General features: G+C 38.1%; 1 protein-coding gene across 3 annotated transcripts in view; it reads left to right on the plus strand.

Annotated features, from left to right (window-relative positions):
- Positions 1-17,378: 17,378 nt before the first annotated feature.
- The window catches only part of ARMC3 (armadillo repeat containing 3), a 91,224-nt gene continuing 88,614 nt past the window's right edge, over positions 17,379-19,988 (plus strand). For all 3 annotated transcript variants that reach the window (XM_027122103.1, XM_027122104.1, XM_027122102.1), the window contains exon 1: positions 17,379-17,426. In XM_027122103.1, coding sequence (XP_026977904.1) covers positions 17,379-17,426 — 48 coding nt within the window. The remainder of the gene's footprint in view (positions 17,427-19,988) is intronic.

A 19,988-nucleotide genomic window follows, 5' to 3' on the forward strand; every position in this document is an offset into this window, starting at 1 on the left:
CTCTCTTTCAGCTTTTATGAGGTATAATTGACAAATAAAATTGTAATATAACATTAAAAGTGTACAATGTGATGATTTGATATATGTATATATTACAAAAGGATTCCCACTGAGTTAACTAACATATCCATCACTTCTCATATTTACCTTTTTTTTTTTCTTTTGGTGAGAATGCTCAAGTTCTACTCTCTTAGCAGATTTCAATTGTACAATACAGTGTTATCAACTATAGTTGCCATGTTATACATTAGATCCTCAGACTTATTCATCTTATAGCTGAAAGTCTGTACCTTTTTATCAACCTATCCCTATTTCCCCCACCTCCCAGCCCCTGGCAACCACTTTTCTACTGTCTATGAGTTTGACTTTTCAAAAATTATTCCACATATAAGTGACCATACAGTGTTCGTCTTTCTCTGTGTAGCTTATTTCATTTAGCATAATGCCCTCCAGATTCATTCATGATGTGGTAGATGGAAGGATTTCCTTCTTTTTTTTTTTTTTTTTTTGGCCATGCCACGGGGCTTGTGGGAATCTTAGTTCCCCGACCAGGGATTGAACCTGGGCCCCAGCAGTGAAAGTGCTGACTCCTAACCACTGGACGGCCAGGGAATTCCCTCCTTCATTTTTTAAGGTTGAATAATTTTCCATTGTATAGATACCAAATCTTCTTTACCCATTTATCCATCGATGGATCCTTAGGTTGTTTCCATATATTGGCTATTGTGAATAATGCTGCAATGAACATGGGAGTGCAGATAGCTATTTAAGATAATGATTTCATTTCCTTTGCATATATACCCAGGAGTGGGATAGCTAGATTATACGTTAGTTCTATTTTAAATTTCTTGAGGAACCTCCATACTGTTTTCCACAGTAGCTGTACCGGTTTACATTCCCATCAAGTGTCCAAAGGCTCACATCACCGGCATTTGTTAGCTCTTAATTTATTGAAAATAAACATCCAAACAGGTGTGAGGTGATATCTCATTGTGGTTTAGATTTGCATTTCCCTCATTTTTTAATGATTTCGAGCACCTTTTCATGTACATACTAACCATTTGTATGTCTTCTTTGGAAAAATGTCTATTCAGGTATTTTGGTCATTTTTAAATTGAGGGTTTTTTTTTGCTATTGAGTTGTATGAACTCCTTAAATATTTTGAATATTAACCCCTTAATGGATATGTGATTTAAAAATATTTTCTCCCATTCCATAGGTTGTCTTTTCATTTGTTGATGGTTTCCTTTGTTGTACAGAAGCTTTCTGGTTTGATATAGTCTCACTTATTTATTTGTGCTTTCATTGCCTTTGCTTTTGTTGTCAAATCCAAAGAATTATTGCCAAGACCAACGTCAAGGAGCTTATCACCTAGGTTTTCTTCTGGGAGTTTCAGGTCATACATTCAAGTCTTTAGTCCATTTTGACTCAATTTTTGTGTATGGTGTATGGTATATCCAGTTTTCCTAACACCATTTATTGAAGAGACTATTCTTTCCTCATTGTATATTTTGCCACCTTTGTCAGAAATTAATTGACCATATATGCATATGTTTATTTTTGGACTCTCCATTCTTTCATTGATCTATTTCTCTGTTTTTATGCCAATACCATACTGGTTTGATTACTGTAACTTTGTAATATAGCTTAAAATCAGGAAGTGTGATACCTTTAGCTTTGTTCTTTTTTCTCAAGGTTGCTTTGGCTATTTGGGGCCTTTTGTGGTTCCATAAGAATTTCAGAATTATTTTTTTCTATTTATGTAGAAAACACCATTGGAATTTTTTTTTTTTTTTTTTTTTTTTTTTTTTGTGGTAGGCGGCCTCTCACTGTTGTGGCCTCTCCCGTTGCAGAGCACAGGCTCTGGACGCGCAGGCTCAGTGCCCATAGCTCATGGGCCCAGCCGCTCTGCGGCATGTGAGATCTTCCCGGACCGGGGCATGAACCCGTGTCCCCTGCATCGGCAGGTGGACTCTCAACCACTGTGCCACCAGGGAAGCCCAACCATTGGAATTTTGATTGGGTTTGCACTGAATCTGTAGATCGCTTTGAGCAGTGTGGACACTTTAACAATACTAATTTTTCCAATTTATGAAATGTCTTTCTATTTATTTGTGTCTTCTTCAATTTTTTTCATTTGTGGTTTATAGTTTTCAGTGTACAGAGCTTTCACCTCCTTGGTTAAATTTATTCCTAAGTATTTAATTCTTTTTGATGCTATAGTAAATGGAATTTTTCTTAATTTCTCTTTCTAATTGTTCATTGTCAGTGTATAGAAACACAACTGATTTTTGTATATTGATTTTGTATCCTGCAACTTTACTGAATTTATTTGTTCTAACAGTTTTTTTAGTGGAATCTTTAGAGTTTTCTACATATAATATCACATCATCTGCAAATAGAGACAGTTTTACTTTTTCCTTTCTGATTTGGATACCTTTTATTTCTTTTTTCTTCTTTTTCTTTTCTTTCTTTTTTTAAAAATTCCTAATTGCTCTGTCTACTAATGTACAACAATGCTCTATAAAGTAGCTTTGGCCATCAAATAGTTTTCTCAATAGTCATAATACTAGCAGATCCACATTCATAATTAAATATATACCTAAATATTTGCATCAGTTACATACTTTGCCCAAACACTAGAAGCTTTACTTGAGTCACAGGGCAAGATTGTCATCTAGTGTTTTTAAGGCCGAAGAAATATATGGCAGCTGATTATTTTAGCAGATATGCATCATTTCCTTAACTTTGGCCCTTAATATGAGTTTTATCTTGATTGAAGCCAACTGGAGAACCATCTTATAACTTTCAAATCATAAACTGCTGTACTCAGAACTAGTGGATAATAGAACTTCCCGTCTGAGCTGCTACTGTCCACTCTGATGAATCAACTGAAAAAATTCTGTAGTTAGACAATAGAAATTGCAAATATTTCTAATCACCAAAACTATAATATTCTTTAAAAAAATTCTTTTGAATAAATATGTAGCATACTAACTTTCTATTTGAATTAGTTTTCAGGTGCTGTAATTAGTATTGCCAAGCTTAGAATGATAGTTTTTGACTTGGATTATGTTCATTAAGATGCTCAAAAATGTGACGAACATAATCCAAAACTGCAAGGTTCACGTGAAATATAATGTGTACGGTGAACATTAATAGGTTCAAAGAAAAAAGTCACTAGTGTTTAATTACTGTTAGAATTTAATGCTAAATAGTAAGAACAGTAGAGTAACATTGGTTTATGCTTACTTTCTCCAATAGTATCCTGTGACTGCAATGAAAACAAACTGCTTAGTAAGTGGAATATACATAGAACTACATTTTCTGTAGAGGTAGGAATGTGTTTATAAGAGATAGAGACTAAATTTGAAGTGAAGAACTCATCTTATTTTGAATAGAGGAAAAACAAAATCTCTCTATTTTGGCATTGTTTTCTTTTTGGACTTTATTTGAATATATTAAGTCTAATTTAATATGAAAAATTAAATTAGATTAAGGTGATAGAGAAAATTATTTGTATTTAAGAGTTTGTTTTGTCATTTAGTTTTTGTGTGAACTTGGTCTGTCTTCCATTAAATAAACATTTCAGAATATTTTATCTCTCTTTAATTTTTTGATTCTTACAAAGGGGTCATATTTAAAATAAGCCCTACAACCTGAAATAACTGTTCAGAGAATTATAATTATTTTTAACATCGTTATTGGAATATAATTGCTTTACAATGCTGTGTTAGTTTCTGCTGTATCACAAAGTGAATCAGCTATATGAATACATATATCCCCATATCCTCTCCCTCTTGCATCTCCCTCCCACCCTCCCTATCCCACCCCTCTAGGTGGTCACAAGGCACCGAGCTGATCTCCCTATGCTATGCGGCTGCTTCCCACTAGCTATCTATTTTACATTTGGTAGTGTATATATGTCAATGCCAGTCTCTCACTTCGTCCCAGCATAGCCTTCCCTCTCCCCGTGTCCTCAAGTTCATTCTCTGTCTGCGTCTTTATTCCTGTCCTGCCCCTATGTTCTCCAGAACCTCTTTTTTTTTTTTAGATTCCATATATATGTGTTAGCATACAGTATTTGTTTTTCTCTTTGACTTACTTCACTCTGTATGACTGACTCTAGGTCCATCCACCTAAATACAAATAACTCAATTTCATTTCTTTTTGTGGCTGAGTAATGTTTCATTGTATATATGTGCCACGTCTTCTTTATCCATTCATCTGTCGATGGACACTTAGGTTGTTTCCATGTTCTGGCTATTGTAAATACAGCTGCAATGAACACTGTGGTACACGACTTTTTTTTTTTTTTTTTTTTTTTTTTTTGCGGTACGCGGGCCTCTCACTGTGTGGCCTCTCCCGTTGCGGAGCACAGGCTCCGGACGCGCAGGCTCAGCGGCCATGGCTCACGGGCCCAGCCGCTCTGCGGCATGTGGGACCTTCCCAGACCAGGACACGAACCTGTGTCCCCTGCATCGGCAGGCGGACTCTCAACCACTGCGCCACCAGGGAAGCCCCCCATGACTCTTTTTGAATTATGGTTTTCTCAGGGTATATGCCCAGTAGTGGGATTGCTGGGTCGTATGGTAGTTCTATTTTTAGTTTTTTAAGGAACCTCCATACTGTTCTCCATAGTGGCTGTATCAATTTACGTTCCCACCAACAGTGCAAGAGGGTTCCCTTTTCTCCACACCCTCTCCAGCATTTATTGTTTGTAGATTTTTTGCTCCATTTATTTTTTAAACTTGTTTTACTTGGCATTTCTTAAAATAAGTGATGGAAAATATAACAACTTTGAAATGAAAGTCTGATGATTCTGCCCAAAATTAAACACAAAACTCCAATAGTTTGTGGAAATTAAGCTTACTATACCTTAAATGATGCTGCTTTGGAACCAGATCCATGTAGGGTGGCCCACCCCTGCAAATAAGGAGGGCCTTCCAAATTCAGGCTCAAGAACCCTCCTTGGGTCAAGGTTATAGTCACCAACTGTCATTGGAAAAGCATGAGCTCAGACCTCCTTTTCTAGCAGTAATCATGTATCAGTCATGATCCAGCTAAAATCTCTGGCCCAATTTGGTTAAGAAAGCCAAGGAGGGATCAGACCCAGCAGCCTGGCCTCAATAGTACCACGTGCTATTGTATTACCTTACAACTCACCATAACAGGCCAAGAGGAGAGCTCAGAGAACCCTCTCCTACTAATGCACTTGTTTTCTTGGGAAGTCCCCAAACCACATTATATTCAATATAGTTTATTCTTGTAAGTCTGATATGGGTTGTATTTTAGATCAACCCACTTATTCTCAGTTCAAGGGATCCTTCCTTAAACAGACACAATTGTTCAATTTCTTTTTAAAAACAAGCTAAATGCCAGAAGCCAACTCGGGGAATGTCTTCATGTGCAGGCGTTACTCTGACAGCAGTTCCTACTGTGTATCCACAAGCATAGGTTACACATTCTGTGTAGAGGGCTGGTCAGTGGTGGGGAAGTCATTCTGGAGCATCCTTCACAAAATGAGATGTTATCTCAAGTGGATAAGTTGTCTCAGACTTTCTGTAAGTGGGATGCATCCTATTTTTTCTCTTAAACCTCTAACCTGTAACAAACAGGAAGATTATCTCCACAGTGCAAATTATAGAAACTTGAGTTCAGAGTCCAAGAATGTAAAACCTAGACTAAGAACTAAATGACTACTACATATGGAACCAGTCCACTAAGTCAAGCTGATTTTAAAGGCCTGGAGTCAAGTACATGATGAGTAATGTTTACTTTGTAATTCTATCTTTCAGGCTTTTCAATGATCTTTTTTATGGTGTGGCTGCCTTTAGTGTGAGTGGATCTTATTTTTAGCAGTGGGAGCTTAGTCGTATTACCCTTTTGAATGGCCAGCAGGGCTCCCCACTGTTTCATGACCATTTGCAGAACAGTGTCAGTCTCTGGGGCCCTTCATTTTTTTCTCCCCTGGTACAACAAGACAAATGCACTGAAATTGTGCCAAGATTTCGCTTCAACCCTAGCATGAGATAAAGAGGATTTACAGGCAAAGAACTCCCTTGAACAGCAGCCAAAAAAGCAGAAAACTTTTAAATAACACAATGTGGTGGAAGAAACTGCCTTGTGGCAGTCTACAGTGGAGGAAAATAGCAACTATTTACAGTACATGTTGGCAAACTATCTGTTTAAGCTCTAGAAAAGGTGAAGGGTTACCATACTGTTTATGCGTTTCCTTACACCGCTAACACTGAATTCAATGTTACAAACAGAAGTCTTACATTTTTATTGTTTATCTTTAACCAAGTTCAATTGATTTACAACAATCAACCACCTGACTAAGTCAATTTGAATGGAAATGAATTCAAAGGATACATTAAAAGGAATATATTATGATAAATTACCTAATATTATACAGAGGTACCCCCTCCACTTTAAGCGAATTTAGATTTATGAAGTAGATAAATAATATATAATTGCTTTCTTTTACTGAAGGGCTCTTTTCTTTTTTTACATAAAATGATTCATCCTCAGATTTCTCTAAATAGTGAACTCTCAATGTTCTTAAAGTATAATTAGATTGCAAAAATTCTTTTCAAAAACATATTTTCTGGAACATATCTATTGAATCAAATGAAGTTTGTTATGCTAAGACTCTCAAGTCGTTAACATGGGAGAGTTGATGGTGTTGTGAGGTTTAATTAGTTTACAAAACCACAGTACTTGTGGGTGGAGCATGACAGTGATAATATCTAAAGACACTGATTTTTGTTGTTGTTGTTGTTTTGTTTTGGCCATGCAGCTTAGTTCCCTGACCAGGGACCAAACCTACCCTGGAAGTGAAAGCCCAAGTCCTAATTCTCAAGGCAGTATACATTATTATATTTCCTGTGATCTTTCCAATGTTGGCTCATGTTCATTAACACACTCAAAATATTAGTTCATACATTTTTTTTACTTAATTAATTTTATTTTTGGCTGTGTTGGGTCTTCACCGCTGCACGCGGGCTTTCTCTAGTTGCGGTGAGTGGGGGCTTCTCTCGTTGCGGAGCACGGGCTCTAAGTGCGTAAGCTTCAGTAGTTGTGGCACTCGGGCTCAGTAGTTGTGGCACTTGGGCTCAGTAGTTGTGGCTTGCGGGCTCTAGAGCGCAGGCTCAGTAGTTGTGGCACAAGGGCTTAGTTGCTCCGCAGCACGTGGGATCTTCCCAGACCGGGGCTCGAACCCGTGTTCCCTGCATTGGCAGGCGGATTCTTAACCACTGCGCCACCAGGGAAGTCCCAGTTCATACATTTTTTTAAGCCAACAAACCAACCTTCCAATTTTCAAAGTAAGAATTATCTATACCCACACTTACAGCCAAAATTTTAATTCTTTTAGCTCAGAAACTCTTGAGAAAATTTTTCATTGGTCATCCTCTTTGGTATGAACTGGCAGAGTGTTTTTTTCATCTTAATTTTTGCATAAAGCTGTAAACAGCTATGACTGCAGTGGCTTGGATTCACCATTTTGAGACTATCATTTAATGTAGAATATGGATCCATGGAAAATCTTTACACCAACATTTCTCTGTAATCAAAACATTGAGTTCTTTCACTGATAGGATTTTGGGAACAAACTATAGATGTAAACCCTTTAACCTACAATTAAACCATCAATACATACATTTAAGCAGTATTCCTAATACATCTTATTTGTTTCAAAATATTCATTAGCACTTTAAATATTTTACCTTAAGGTCTTTGTTTTGGTGCCTCTTTGCAGAATAAATAATGTCTTTTTTGAAGATTACTCTTCAGGTTATGTAACTAGATCTATTAACTCGTCACACTTCATAATGTCTGTGGATTCATCAATCATTTGATTTAATTATCTTCTAGATCAGTGTTATTTTTATGGCACCTCACATGCCTTAAATGCATCTACTTACGGTGCTCTTCAAAAATGACATCTTTTCGCTGCCTTTGCCTTGCTGGTCCCAAACACAGACAATTTTCACAGAGGCTGTTAAACTGAACGATTCTGCAATTGTGCATGTGTGACTTGGCTTTAGCTATGAAATTGAGCTTAATTTCATAAAGGTATAACTATTTTCATAAAAGAATTTCATTTTTTATTTTGAGCTTGCAGACGCTTTAAGAAGTTTAAATCTTTCTCTCTTCAAGGTCTAAGTTGTGTGGAGTGGAGCTGGCCTGATTCGTTAGGCACTATTGCTTCACTTGATAACTTTTCCATGACAGCAACAACCAAAAAACTGGCTGAGGAGGAAAAGAATTAATGAAGAAGGTAAATGCTAATTGGAGAAAATCCTCCTTATTCTGCATGAAAGTGACTTAAACTTCCTGATTCCTTGGCTTTCTTGTTTGGCCACTTCTGCAGTATTTTTCCCAAGCTTTACTGAGATATAATTGACATACGACATTGTATAAGTTTAAAGTGTACACTATGATGATTTGATACATGTAGGTATTATAAAATGATTACCACAATAAGGTTAGTTGATATATCCTTCACCTCATATAGTTAACATTTTGTTGTTGTTGTTGTTATGATGAGACTATTAAAGCTCCATTCTTATAGCAACTTTCAAGTATACAATACAGTATTGTTAACTATAATCACCAGGCTATACTTTACATCCCTGGATATTAATCTTATAATTAAAAGCTTATACCTTTTGATCAACATCTTCCCATTTTCCCAGACCCCTCAGCCCCTGGCAACATCATTCTATTCTGTTTCTATGAGTTCGATGCTTTTAGGTTCCACGTATAAAGTGAAATTATATTGCATTTGTCTTTCTCTGTCTGACTTATTTCACTGAGCATAATGCCCTCAAAGTCCATCCATGTTGGCATAAATGGCAGGAGTCCCTTCTTTTTATGGCTGAATAATCTTCCATTGTACATAGATACACATTTTCTTTATCCATTCATCTGTCAGTGGACACAAGTTGTTTTCACTTCATAGTTATTGTGAATTATGCTCTGCAGTATTGTTTTGAAAGTCATCTCTGAAATATCAGCCTAGAACCTGTTTCTCCAGCCTTTGCAACAATGCTATAAATCTCTAATTCCCTGCTAACTAGAACAGATTTTGTTGTCTGCAATGGGACTTCAAATGACACAGTAATTGAAACTAGAAGTGATTATTGATCTTAGAAGTTCAAAGACGTAAATCTGGGACTGACTATTTGACCTGATTGAATTTGAAAACTGAATATTTGCTTACTTTGAGAGGATGGCTTATTGGGAGTCACTTGTGGTCTCCTAAAAAGAAGTACCTATTGAAGAGTTCTGACAGAATAAGTGACTACTGCCACAGCACAGTGTGGTGGACAGAAGGGTTACAAGGGATATGGGGAGGGTGAACTACTTCTAATTATATTTAGTAGTTCTGAGACAGAAAATGACAGCTTTAAGATCCCAGTAGAAGCCGTGGCTAGAGAACCAGAGAGTGCCTATGCCTGCCCCACAATGATATCTTATCTGTTATAACCATGGTCTGGATCTGTAGATATCTGGTTTATAATGTGTGCTGAATTCAGAGCTTCACCAGGCTTCTGAGAAGGCCTAGAAGGAATGACCAACCTAGTAGCAATGAGCAACGCTAGTGTTTAGATTATGGTCTCTAAATTTCATTTTCCACTATAATGAACCAGGTCCAAAAATATTTCCAAATTATATATATGATAAATGACCTGATCCAGAATGTATAGCAAATTCTTGCAACTCAGTAATAAGACAAACAGCCCAATTAAAAGTAGGAAAAATATTTGAACAGATGCTTCACAAAAGAAAATGCAGAAATGGTTAACAAGTATAGAGAATCAGCTCATCATGATTAGTCATGAAGGAAATGCAAATTAAAACCAGAAGGAGATAGCACTACATACCCAATAGGAAGACTAAAATTAAAAGCCCTGACAATATCAAGTGTTGTAGGGCATATAAAGCAACTGGATGTCTGACTCATTGCTGATGGGAATGCAAATATAGTATAGTTCCTTTGGAAAACAGTTTGGCAAGTTCTCATAACATCAAACACACACATGGCATAAGATCCAGAAATTACACTCTTGGGTATTTTCCCAAAGAAGGAGAAACATATGTTCACACAAAAACCTGTGTATAACTGTTTAGAGCAGATTTATTTATAACAGTCCAAACCTGCAAAGAACCCAAATGTCCATCAACCAGTGAATGGATGTTGTACATCCATGGAGTGCAACACTACTCAGCAATAGAGAGAAACAAACTATTGATACATGCAACACCACGGACAGATCTCAAAAGTATTTGCAAAGTTAAAGAAGTTAGACCAAAAAGGTAGTGTACTGTGTGGTTCCATATATAAGATGTTCATAAACATGCAAAATTAAAGGGAGAGAAAACGGATCAGTTGTTCCCATGGAAGTGGGATGGAGAGAGAGATCTGACTTCAAACGGGCATGAAGGAAACTGAGATGATGGAAATGTTCTATATCTTAATTGTGGTAGTGGTCACACAACTGTAAACATTTGCCAAAACTCATCCAACTGTATAAATAGGACCTCAAAAAAAATAGACATGTGCAGTAAAGACTAAGTCTGTGGGGAAAAACAGAATCAAAACAGCAGTTTTAATTATTTCATGAAAACCCTTTACAATTTGTTATAACACCGAATTTTCAGGATGGGCTGGTATGACATGTTGGTTCAGAACATGACTGACAGTCAAGCTGACCTCAGCTCAACTCCTGGCTCTGCCATTTATTGATAGAGTCCTATGCCAATTACTTCATTTGTACCTTACAGGGTTATGGTGGGGGTTTAATGCTGCATTTTAACCACTTCATAATTGTCTGGCTCATAATAAGTACTCAATAAATGAGTTATTTGAAGAATATTCAGAAACAGCCAAGGTGGGGAGACACACACATTAACAAAGGAATTACAATATCATGTGAAAATAGCAGAAATAGAGCAGGTGTAAGGTACAAAATGAGAAATGTTTACTATGTTTGGAGAATTAAGACTTTCTGGAGGAAATCATGACTAAAATAAAATTTGAAAGACAGATAGGTTTCAGGTTGATTAGGAGAGTTAAGGGCATAAAATGTCATGGTGTCCTTGAAGAATTATGAGCAGTTTGCTTTTTTTTTTTTTTTTTTTTGAGTGATTAGAGAAGCTATTGCAGTAGGGAGGAGTCAGCCAGAACAAGGTCTTGAATGCAAATTTAGGAATCTTATTGCATCTCATCATGTATGTGGTGGAGTGACTGGGGACCAGCGAGGAGAGAGACAAATTACAAAGATTACCTGGGTCATCCTGGAGAAGATGGACTGAAGCCAGGAGAAAGTTAGAGGATGGGAGATGTGTCAGAAGGCTTGTTTGATGAAATCAAGCAAAGGATGGTGACACTCTGTACCCAGGCTATGGGAATGGAAAAGTGAAAATAAATTCAAGAGACTTTTAAGGGAATCCAAATAACTGCATACGAGGGAGAATAAGTCTAGAATGACTGTCAGACTTCATGCTTGGGTATCTAGGTGGGTGGTGGTACCCCTTGATAAATAGAAAAATGTTTATATTGGGAAAATAATGAGTTTAGGTGGTAAACACCTGTGGACATCCAGGTGGAGCTTTCCATAAAAAGAAGGATACATGATATAAAATATAGGTAACCAACAAGGACCTACTGTATAGCACAGGGAATTATACTCAATATTTTGTAATAACCTATAAGGGAAAAGAATCTGAAAAACAATACATATGTACATATATGTATATATGTGTGTGTGTATATATATATATATATATATGGGAATCTCTTCGCTGTACACCTGAAACTAACACAACATTGTAAATCAACTATACTTCAATTTTAAAAAAAAGAAGGCTATATGAGCCTATAGCACAGTACTGGAGTCTGGTGGGGAGCTATATATATGGCATTTGAAGTCACAAAAATAAGTAAAATCACCCTGAAAAAGCTATAATATAACAAGAGAACCAGGGACAGATCCTTGGGAAATATCAACATTTCAGGCTGTACAGAAAGGACCTTAAATAATGCTTATGAAACTAGGAGGATCAAGGAAACCCAGGAAGGTGTTTCAAGTATGAGGTATCATCAAGAGTGTTATTTGCAGCAGCAATGTCAAAAAAGATGAAGTCTAAGTAACAGACAATGGATTTGGGTAGTTTTAGTGGTAGGACCAAACCGGATCACTATGGCTTGAAGAGTGAATGTAGGTTAAAAATGTGGAAGTATCAAATGCAAGCTACTTTGGGGGAAATTCATGGTCAAGAAGAGAAAGAGAAAAACAGAATGATAGCTAGAAGGAGCTACAGGTTCAAAGGAGGCTTTTTGTTTTTTGTATGAGGCAAATGAGAGACTTCACAGTATTCATATACTTAAGGGAAGAGAGAGAGAGGCTGAAGATAACAGGAGTGTATTATTCAAGGTCCAATCAGGAGATGGAAATCACGTTATTTGACCATACAAAATCTAATATAAAGAACTGTTAAATATGTATAAAGCTGTTTATCAGGTAATTGAAAAGGTAAGAAGAGGACATAAAGAGATAGGAAAGAAGCAATTGTAAGAAGCATCTAACACTCTTAGGACTGGGAGGCCAACGGAGACAGGTAGCAGATGGAGTTCAAAAAGCCTGAGGGGAATTCAGGAGAGGGAGAGATTTTTTTGCTAAGATCAATCAAAGAGTATTTTATGAAGATGGCATTGGAGCTGGGCTTCATTATGCAGAAATGAAAGAATATTCCAGAAGTTGTGCAAGTTGCCCATGACCTGGCAAATGGTGGATACTTAATAAATATTTGTTGAATAGATGAAATGATGAAGGAACAGAGTGAGCAAAAATCTAAAGGAGAAAAGCATGGAAAAATCTGGGGGAACAGTAAGTTTGGCTGGGGCTTGTGTTTGGGACAGGGGCGGGCTGCACAGATAGAACTGGGTGGAGGGCAGATGGCTTTGAAGAACAGGCTAACGAGCTTAGACTTTACTTTAGGAAGCCGCTCAAGTCTGAGTAGGGGAGTGACATGACTAGGGCAATAATTTCCAGAAGGTTGATCTGTGGTACCAAGAAAGCACTGGAAAGAGAAACCGAAACCATCACTTAGAAGGTAAAAAATGATGACCTAGACTGGGGTGACAGTAAAGATTTAAGAGAGGGAATAGACGGGACAAAAAGTGGAGGGCGGATTGCTTTAAGTGCTGATTGGAGTTGGGGGAGGAGGGGGAAGGGAAACTGAAGTTCTAGGCTATTGGGAGAAATGGCAGAAAGAGGAAACAGGTGTAAGAGGAGGAGGTTCTGAAGGGACATGATACGTTCTGTGGGGACAGACGGGACACCCTCGTGCATGAAAAGTTAGCAATGCTGGTCTGCAGCTCGGCGGAGTCCGGGCAGAAGGTGGCGATTTGGAAGTCACCTCACAGAGACTCTGGCCGAGGCCTGTCGCTGGGAGAACGCATCCGCACCTCAGAGTATGTGAATCCATAGCCAGTCCTCTGGCCAGCAGCTGAGGCGGCCCAGCCTCCCGATTTACACTTGTCTCTAGGGCTGGCCCTCAACAACTGGAAGGAGAGGATTCCCAGTGTTTATCCTGCCCCGAAGCCCGGGACTTACGTACAGAGGTCGCACACAGTTCCTCGGGTACCTACCTCTACTCGCGAAGGGGAATGAAGCACCTCGGGAAGCCGAGCGCGCGCTTCCACTGACGCGGCGCACGCGGGCGCGGATTGCGCAGGCGCGGCACGCTGTCGCCTAGCAACCAGGCACAACAGTGGACTAGAGACGCGAGCTGGTTGCAGCCGGTGCAGTTGGCCAGGTCTGAGAAGCCGCTGCCCGGCGGGATCTCCCTGCAGGTAAAGGCGGGAGGGCGGCTGCACCGCTACCCCTGCGGTTTGAAGAGAGGCCCAGGGTAGAGGCCCCAGCAGCCTTTGGGGAAGGAGACAGTGCCCCGCGTGTGGGGGGCATCTGGGGCAACTGAGGGAACACCTCGTAAGGACCTCTGGGTCCCTGCCTTACGCCCGCAGTGTTAGACTGTGGTCCCCGTGGATTTCATAAGTGTGCCGGCCGCCTCCTATTTAACAAAGAGGTGACAAAACCGAGGCCCAGAGTGAGGATCTGAGGGTCTAAGATTCCGTTACTTGACTCTGAGCAACTCAAAAAGTGGGCCCCCAATTGTTCTAGCCCTTCTCAAAATAAATCTCGTTAGAAAATGTTTAAGATCGCATAGGCTGAAAGTTCACAAAGAAGATCAATGAATTCGTGAAAAAATGTGACTCCTTTCCAATAACCAAGAAGATGCATATTCAAAGCAGATTTGTTTTCATGTCCAATGCCGTGAAGTTCATACCTTTTCACCTAGTAGTTATTTTACTACTAGGGATTTCTCCTAAAGAAACAGTTGCAGATGTGGATGAAAATTTTATTGTCTAAGGATGTTCATTTGCAGCCTTGTCCATAATTCCAGAAAATTGGAAACAAATGCTCAACAACAGGGGACTGGCTAGATGGTGGATTTTAAAATATTATTTTAAATGACATGCTGATCCACTAATGATGATTGAAGCAATAAATGGAGAATGAGATTTCATGAACTTGTCCATTAGTTTAAGAATTTAGTAAGAAAATGGTCCCAGGAAGGGAAGTTGAGAATAGCAGATAGAAATCCAGGTAAGATGGTAAAATCACTATAGAAAATACACAAAAAATGAGCTATATCCAAATAGTGCTGATCTCCCTGAACTTATTTCTGAGTGATTTTTTAAAAATTCCATATTCCCTTCCTTGTTTTCCAAATTCTCTGTAGTGAAATGTTCTACCTTTATAAGTGAACAGTAGACACAGAATTATACACTTAAAAATAGTTAAAATGGTAAATTTTATGTGATGTATATTTTAGCACAACAAAAACATCAATGGGCAGGTGGTAAAATAGTCAAGGAAAACAGGTTTAGTTTGCTTCAAAAAGTCAGAGATTTATTTTCTTAATTTGACGTCTCTGTAGCTTTAAAGGGAAATGAGTCTTTAAAGAATAAAATAAGGTAATTTAGTTGTATCACGTTGATTACAAATTAAAAAAAAACCTTAGGGTCATCTCTGGGGTACACTGCCCCTGGACTATGTCTGCTGTGTATTTTCTCCCCGGTTAACTGTTATATCCAATATGGTAAAAACAAAAACAAAAAAAAAACAGGGGCTTCCCTGGTGGCGCAGTGGTTGAGAGTCCGCCTGCCGATGCGGAGGACACGGGTTCGTGCACCGGTCCAGGAAGATCCCGCATGCCACGGAGCGGCTGGGCCCGTGAGCCATGGCTGCTGAGCCTGCGCGTCCGGAGCCTGTGCTCCACAACGGGAGAGGCCACAACAGTGAGAGGCCCGCGTATGGCAAAAAACCCAAAAAAACCCAAAATGCTTCCTACGTCACCATATTGCCAAGGGCCAGTTCTCTGTAATCCTGTATGTTTAGGCTATTCCAGCCTCTGTATTTTTCAGTGTGCAATTACTCAAAACCACTATCCTGAAATGGGAAAAATAAGTTCCTGAGTGAAAATCAGATGACTTCAAGTAACTTTCTATGAGTGTAATTTACTTGCTTCTTGAATGTTATTCATAAGGAATTCTTTTGTAAAGCAAAGGCTGCTATATCTTGGAATTGGTTATAAAGAGCTGTGAAATCTCTTTTTCCTAGAGAAATCACAGGTCAGATTTTCACCTGTCCAGAATAGTCTGTGTGTCTGCCTGAAACATTATAGGCACAAAGTCTGGGATCTGTGTGCTTTTCAAGTATCTGTGAAAGAAAGATATTTGGGGTCTGAAAAAAAGCATTTGGTCTAAAATATGAAAAGAAAATTCAAAAATATTAAGTGTTTTATTAATATTAAAATTACATTTGAAAACAATTTTCTTATTTTGCAAGAATTTCCAGGTGTACAAACTGATGAGTCATTTCAAATGCAAAATTTCAAATCTTTTTTATGATGAAAATTATATTTAACAGGGGATGTGGGTGTATTTTAATGTTTTAACATATTAGGTATAGCATGAGGTAGTGCATAGCATAAGCTTGCCCAGGCCCTCAAGGATCTTGAAATTTATGTGACTTCAAGTTAGGGACCTGGAATAGATGTCTTTCAGAAGTCACTATGAGTTTCTATGAACATGTGGCTTTTTAACTTATGTGATCAATTCTTGGAGTTGCTGTTGTCCCTTGGCAAGCCATCTGAACTAACCCTGACATTGTAGATTCTCTCCAAAGATTTCCTACTTCCCAAAATTTTCTTGAGACTATTGTAATTACCTTGAGACTAGAATATACCATCTGAGATTGCCCTAATACCAAACATAACCCCACAAACTCTCATTGGAGAAAACATGAAAGATTTCTAGGGTTATTTATTTATTTTTTGCGGAACGCGGGCCTTTCACCGTTGTGGCCTTTCCCTTTGCGGAGCATAGGCTCCGGATGCGCAGGCTCAGCGGCCATGGCTCACGGGCCTAGCTGCTCCGTGGCATGTGGGATCTTCCCGGACCCGGGGCACAAACCCGTGTCCCCTGCATCGGCAGGTGGACTCTCAACCACTGCCCCACCAGGACAGCCCTAGGGTTATTTTAACAGTCACCATCTTGGAAAGTTCTCTGTACCTAGGTGGAGTTAGTAACCCCAGTTTCCCTAGAATACATCTTTTGAGATTCTCAATTACTTTTTTATTGAGCTATGGAATACATTAGAGAAAACATTTTTTATATGGAATACATTAGAGAAAACATTTTTTTATATGGGAAAATGACACAAATGTTCACTTGGTAGATCTTGGATATCATTCAGAAAATAATTACCCCCAGGAACAACAGAGTTAATGATTTTTATAAATGTCAAATGCCCAGTATGTACCAGACCCTGTTCTAGGTGCTTGGGATAGATCAGTGCAAGAAAGCAGACAGAAATCCCTCCTTTTGTGGCAGAACATTCCTGCAGATCTCAAAAGTAATTTAGATTTAGTCTCCCAAGCCCTACACAAGTGAGCTATAAGCATGGTAAACCATTACCTGTTATGTAAGTAAAATTTATGTCATTTATGTCATTAATGTATTCTCCTTCTTTCCAAACTGGAAGCCAGGACAAATGCCCAACAATCTTATCAATAAGTTCCTTTAAAATTGTGAAGTCTGGGATGTAGGTAACATATTTGTATATGTATTGCACATATTTGTATATGTGCAATAATTTCTACATGTATTGCCTAGTTTCTTTTTAGGTAAAATTTAGAGGACGAAGTACATCTCCTCCTAGGAATGCAGGTAAGTGAGAGATTTGTACATATACAATGTACAAATGACATTTTAACCATTTGTGGCATCTTTTTCCAGAATGGGTAAAAAGATAAAGAAGGAATCAGAGCCCCCTCCCAAGGATGTGGTAAGTTTCTGATTTGAATACTAGCAGCATGTTAACAACCAGTTTTAAAAATAAACTGTTGAAACAGTTTGGCATGTACCAGTATATACATGAGTGCACGGTGGCAGAAGTCCAAAGTCTGACTAATGATAAGATTAGTCAGAGAAATCTAACATTATGTAAACAAACATTTACAACATTGTCATTACTTGATTAGCACAATTAGAGAGTAATTATTAGCTTTTCCAGTATGTGGATGGCATGTTTATAAGCCTAGTTAATGAACAAATAGTTTTGGTTTGTTCTTTCAAATACTTTAAATTTACATTTGCCAGTCTCTCATTAATGTTAATTATCCAAATGAATTTTAAAAAATGACTGGAAGTTATGCTATAGCTATTAGGTATGTATGTGAGGTTGTCTTAAGATGACTATTTGGACATTAGAAGTCCTGTATTTTCCAATTCTATGGAGAGAAAAATCTGTGTTCATCACCTTTTTCTCTTTCCAGTGCTTGAATAATGCATTCCCCACAACACAAAACCTTGTCTCTCCCTTTTAAAAGCAGGGTTCAACAATGTCCAATAGGTTGGTCATTTGGGACAAGGTGATCCTAGAAGTTGTAAAATAATTTAAAGTGATCATGGTAAATAAGCATGGATCATACAAAAAATTATTTCCATAGCGGTAGTGATTATAGAAGTAACAAAAATGTTTTATAATAAAAACTTAGTTAAATAAATTATTCCATTTTGATAAAATGATGTCACTGAATATTTGATAGCATGGGAATATGATCACAATATTTGAATTAAAAAGCTATGATATAAAGAGGAAAGAAACTGAGTTATTTGTAGTGAGGTGGATGGACCTAGAGTCTGTCATACAGAGTGAGGTAAGTCAGAAAGAGAATAACAAATACCATATGCTAATGCATATATATGGAATCTAAAAAAATGGCACTGATGAACCTGGGGGCAGGGCAGGAATAAAGACGCAGACGTAGAGAATGGACTTGAGGACACGGGGTGGGGTAAGGGGAAGCTGGGATGAAGTGAGAGAGTAGCGCTGACATATATACACTACCAGATGTGAAACAGATAGCTAGTGGGAAGCAGCCGCATAGCACAGGGAGATCAGCTCAGTGCTTTGTGACCACCTAGAGGGGTGGGATAGGGAGGATGGGAGGGTGATGCAAGAGGGAGGGGATATGGGGATATATATATACATATGCTGATTCACCTTTTTGTACAGCAGAAACTAACACAACATTGTAAAGCAATTATACTCCAATAAAGATGTAGAAAAAGAAAAAGAACCCATTTGAAAAAAATGGAAACTCACCAATTTTTGGTTTCTGCTATGCTTACTGGGATACTGAGTTAATCAGTTTATAAAAAACTACTATTCTTGAACTGTAGTTGTTCTACGGAAAGTGGAGATACAGAACCTATTCTAATTACAAAAAAAAAAGCTATGATAAAAAATTAAAGCAGGGTTTTATTGTCTCTCTTTAAAGTTTATGAACTACTGATTATGTTAAAAATAGAAAATGTCCTCAATTTTCAAGTTAAAAACTTATTTTGAAACAGACATTTGGTATGGTTGTCTTCAAATAAAATGTGAATGGGAAAAAATTGTGTATAGTCAAAAGACTCGCAGGATTTTACTGTTTGAAAGAATCTGAAGTTAGTGCAGGAATTTTCCTAACAACTCTGGAACATTGTGGTTACAAATGTGACCTCTGTCCCAGCTCTGCCTCTCATAAACTGTTATTTTGGTGAAGTTGCCAAATTTGGCCAAGTTATTTCAGCTTTTTTTTTTTTTTTTTACACTTTATATCATCTCATTTATTCTTTACAAATTATCATTTGAGGCATTATCTCCATATTTGTAATTGAGAAGTTCAAGACTTAAAAGGAAACATTTTTACAGTTTCCTTCTACTCTGAAGATGATGAACCCTTCTGCAAAGGATTAAAGTGATTTACACACCTAGTGACAGATATAGACATTGTAAGAGCAAGGACAGAGATTTACCTGGTCCTGCAAGGTCCATTTTCTTTTCTTTTTTTTTTTTTTTAACATCTTTATTGGAGTATAATTGCTTTACAATGGTATGCTAGCCTCAGCTCCACAACAAAATGAATCAGCTATATATATACATATATTCCCATATCTCTTCCCGCTTGCGTCTCCCTCCCTCCCACCCTCCCTATCCCACCCCTCCAGGCGGTCACAAAGCACCGAGCTGATCTCCCTGTGCTATGCGGCTGCTTCCCACTAGCTATCTACCTTACGTTTGGTAGTGTATATATGTCCATGCCTCTTTATCGCTTTGTCACCGTTTACACTTCCCCCTCCCCATAGCCTTACTTCAGCTTTTTTTTTAATCTCTTAAATGAGAATTGTCATGTCCAAGTCATTTTGGTTGTTCTATCGATTACAATGAGAGTATATGAAGTTCACAGTGCCTGGCACATAGAAAACACTCAATAAATAAGATCTGTTGCCTTTCGAATTCTTTAGATTCTGCTACACACACACACACACACACACACACACACACACACACACACACACA

This window comes from Aethalodelphis obliquidens, unplaced genomic scaffold, assembly GCF_003676395.1.
Source record: "Aethalodelphis obliquidens isolate GAN/ISIS:26980383/991018 unplaced genomic scaffold, ASM367639v1 scaffold23, whole genome shotgun sequence".
Taxonomy (NCBI): Eukaryota; Metazoa; Chordata; class Mammalia; order Artiodactyla; family Delphinidae; genus Aethalodelphis; species Aethalodelphis obliquidens.